The following is a 2,819-nucleotide window of genomic DNA, read 5'->3' as shown; positions in this document are numbered from 1 at the left end:
AGGAATCAGGGGCTCAATCTGCATCTCTGACATGGGTGGAGGTGACCCAGCCACGTGAGCTATCACTTAACCCTCCTAGGGAGCACATTTCTAGGAAGGAAGAAGACAGAGAGACCTCAAACCTAGGCACTGTGATATGGGGTGCAGGCATCCCAAGTATTGCCTTAGCAGCCGCTCCAAACACATGGCCCTATGGTAATATTTCATGAAGAGTACAGCTTATAGACTTTGGAACCCAGCGATGACACACATGATCCAACCATAAGAAAGCAGAGGTGTCCTGGGGCAGGGCTGTGGCTGTGAGGTAAACTTCAGTGTCACAGAGGTTGAATGGTGTTGATTTCCATATGTTCAGGATGACAAGAGTGTTGGAGGAAACAGATGAATGTGCTAATGAATTTGATGAAATATTCTTCTTCTTTTTCTCCTCAGACACACAATGTATACTTCTTCTACCTATAATATGAATAAAAATTCTGAAATTTATGAAAGCAATGAGATGAAATTCATTTATTACACTGAAATTTCCATTGGGGTCTCAGCCAATGCCTTCCTTCTTCTCTTCCACGTCCTCAATTACTTTCTCCAGCACAGACCCAAGCCCATTGACATGACGATTGGTCTCTTGGCCCTCATCCACTTAGTGATGCTGATGATTGTGGTGAGCCAGGCTATGGACATGTTTGGATCTCAGCGTTCCTGGGATGATGTCACATGTAAAGCAGTCTTCTTCTCCTACCGGGTGCTGCGGGCCCTCTCCCTGTACACCACCTGCCTGCTGAGTGTCCTCCAGGCCATCACCCTCAGCCCCAATAGCTCCTGGTTGGCAAACTTCAAGCGTAAACACTTACATCAAAGCCTGTGCTCCCTGCTTGTCCTATGCGTCTTCTATATGTCTGTTAGCAGTCATTTCATAATCACCGTCATTGCCACTCCCAATAGGACCTCACACAGCCTAATATACATCACTAAATCCTGCTCTATTTGGCCCATGAACTATTTCATAATTCAAACATTTTCCACATTGCTGATCTTGAGAGAAGTCTTCCATATAGGGCTCATGGCCCTCTCAAGTGGATACATGGTGATGTTTCTATACAGGCACAGGAGGAAGTCCCAGCACCTATGTGGCACCAGCCTTTCTCCAAGAGCCTCCCCAGAGCAAAGGGCCACACAGAGCATTCTGGTGCTCTTGAGCTTTTTCATGGTCATGTCCATTTTGGACTGCATTTTCTCTGCCTCAAAATTCATGTCGAATTATGACCCAGTTCTTTACTGTATGCATTTTATTGTGGCCAATAGTTATGCCACAGTCAGTCCTTTTATATTCCTCTGTACTGAAAAACGTATAATTACCTTTGTGGAATCCATCAGGGTGGAGAGAAATAGATGTTTAATTGTTCACTGAAAGGTGGTTCTCTAAATGAGCTATTGTACTGGTCTCTATATTTTTATTACTGCAGCCAGAATATGCTGTCTGAGTAAAGTATAATATGGAGTTATGCCTTATCCTTGGATTTATTTTTTTGTTGTTGTTTTTGTTTTTGACAGGCAGAGTTAGACAGTGAGAGAGAGAGACAGAGAGAAAGGTCTTGCTTCCATTGGTTCATCCCCCAAATGGCCGCTATGCCGATCCGAAGCCAGGAGCCAGGTGCTTCCTCCTGGTCTCCCATGGGGTGCAGGGCCCAAATACTTGGGCCATCCTCCACTCCCCTCCTGGGCCACAGCAGAGAGCTGGACTGGAAGAGGAGCAACCGGGACAGAATCCGGCACCCCGACTGGGACTAGAACCTGGGGTGCCGGCGCTGCAGACAGAGGATTAGCCTAGTGAGCCGCGGCACCGGCCCTACTTGGATTTATTTACTTGGATGCCCGTACTGCAAGAACACAATGCATTATGGGACAGTGTACTGGTATGAGCTGACACAAATATGCTTTATGTGTGAGTGGCTCCTCAAGATGGACGTGTGAGATAGATCCCATTTGTCACTGCCTCGTGTGACCCAGACAGTTACAGATTCATGAGGGTTCAAAGCCCTTTCAGTAATTCAACAGCAATCTGTACATTGCCAAACTATGCATGCAATCAGGTTTTACCATGAATTACCATATGATCCAGCTATTCTACCCCTATGTATATGCCAAAAAGTGTTGAATTCATGAACTCACACAATGATTTGCACACCAAAACCCATAATAGCATTATTACAACAGTCAAAAAATAGAAGAAACCTAGCAACCATATGAGTGTATAAACAAAATATGAACTGCACAAATAATGAAATCATTTCGCGCTCAAACAAGAAGCAAAATTCTGTCATGAACCTTGAATATATTATGCTAAGTAAAATCATTCAGCCAAAAAGAACAGGTATTCTAAGAATCTCCTCTCAGAAGGTGGTCAGAGGCTGATGGAGGGGAGGAAAGTGCAGTTCTTTTTTAATGGACACAGAATTCAGTACAGGAAGAAGAAAACATTCTGGAAATGGGTGGTGGTTGTGGTTGTACAACAGTGGGATGCACTTAGTGCCACAGCTAAATAAGGTTAAAGGGGACATTTTTATGTTATGTGTATTTTACCACAATAAAGATGTTTCCACTTATGATTTAGCCAATGGAGTAATTTTTTTCTCAGAACATAAAGTGAAAAGATTTTTAAAGGGCGAAATTATAGTTTTTTAACAATTTTTAAATTTTAGGAAATTTATACCAAAAAATATTTTGAAAATTATTTCCTACTGGTGTAAATCTTACTTGCAGTTTCCCCAAGGAAGTAGAGATATTTGCAGTGTGGATTCATGTAAGACCACTTTGTGCTG

At 43.0% G+C, this 2,819-nt stretch overlaps 1 protein-coding gene across 1 annotated transcript; it reads left to right on the top strand.

Moving 5' to 3' along the window:
* Nucleotides 1-439: 439 nt before the first annotated feature.
* Nucleotides 440-1,289, top strand: ORYCUNV1R1602 (vomeronasal 1 receptor oryCunV1R1602; the record flags this gene model as incomplete). The annotated part of the gene is given in 1 exon segment (NM_001167289.1): nucleotides 440-1,289. A coding segment is annotated over 1 exon segment (850 nt), but the record flags the coding sequence as incomplete, so codon positions are not given.
* Nucleotides 1,290-2,819: the final 1,530 nt, after the last annotated feature.

Source organism: Oryctolagus cuniculus, chromosome 10, assembly GCF_051225735.1.
Source record: "Oryctolagus cuniculus isolate XC-2025 breed Fujian yellow rabbit chromosome 10, ASM5122573v1, whole genome shotgun sequence".
Lineage (NCBI taxonomy): Eukaryota > Metazoa > Chordata > Mammalia > Lagomorpha > Leporidae > Oryctolagus > Oryctolagus cuniculus.
The sequence above is the reverse complement of the archived record's forward strand: the minus strand, read 5'-3'. Positions and strand labels throughout refer to the sequence as shown.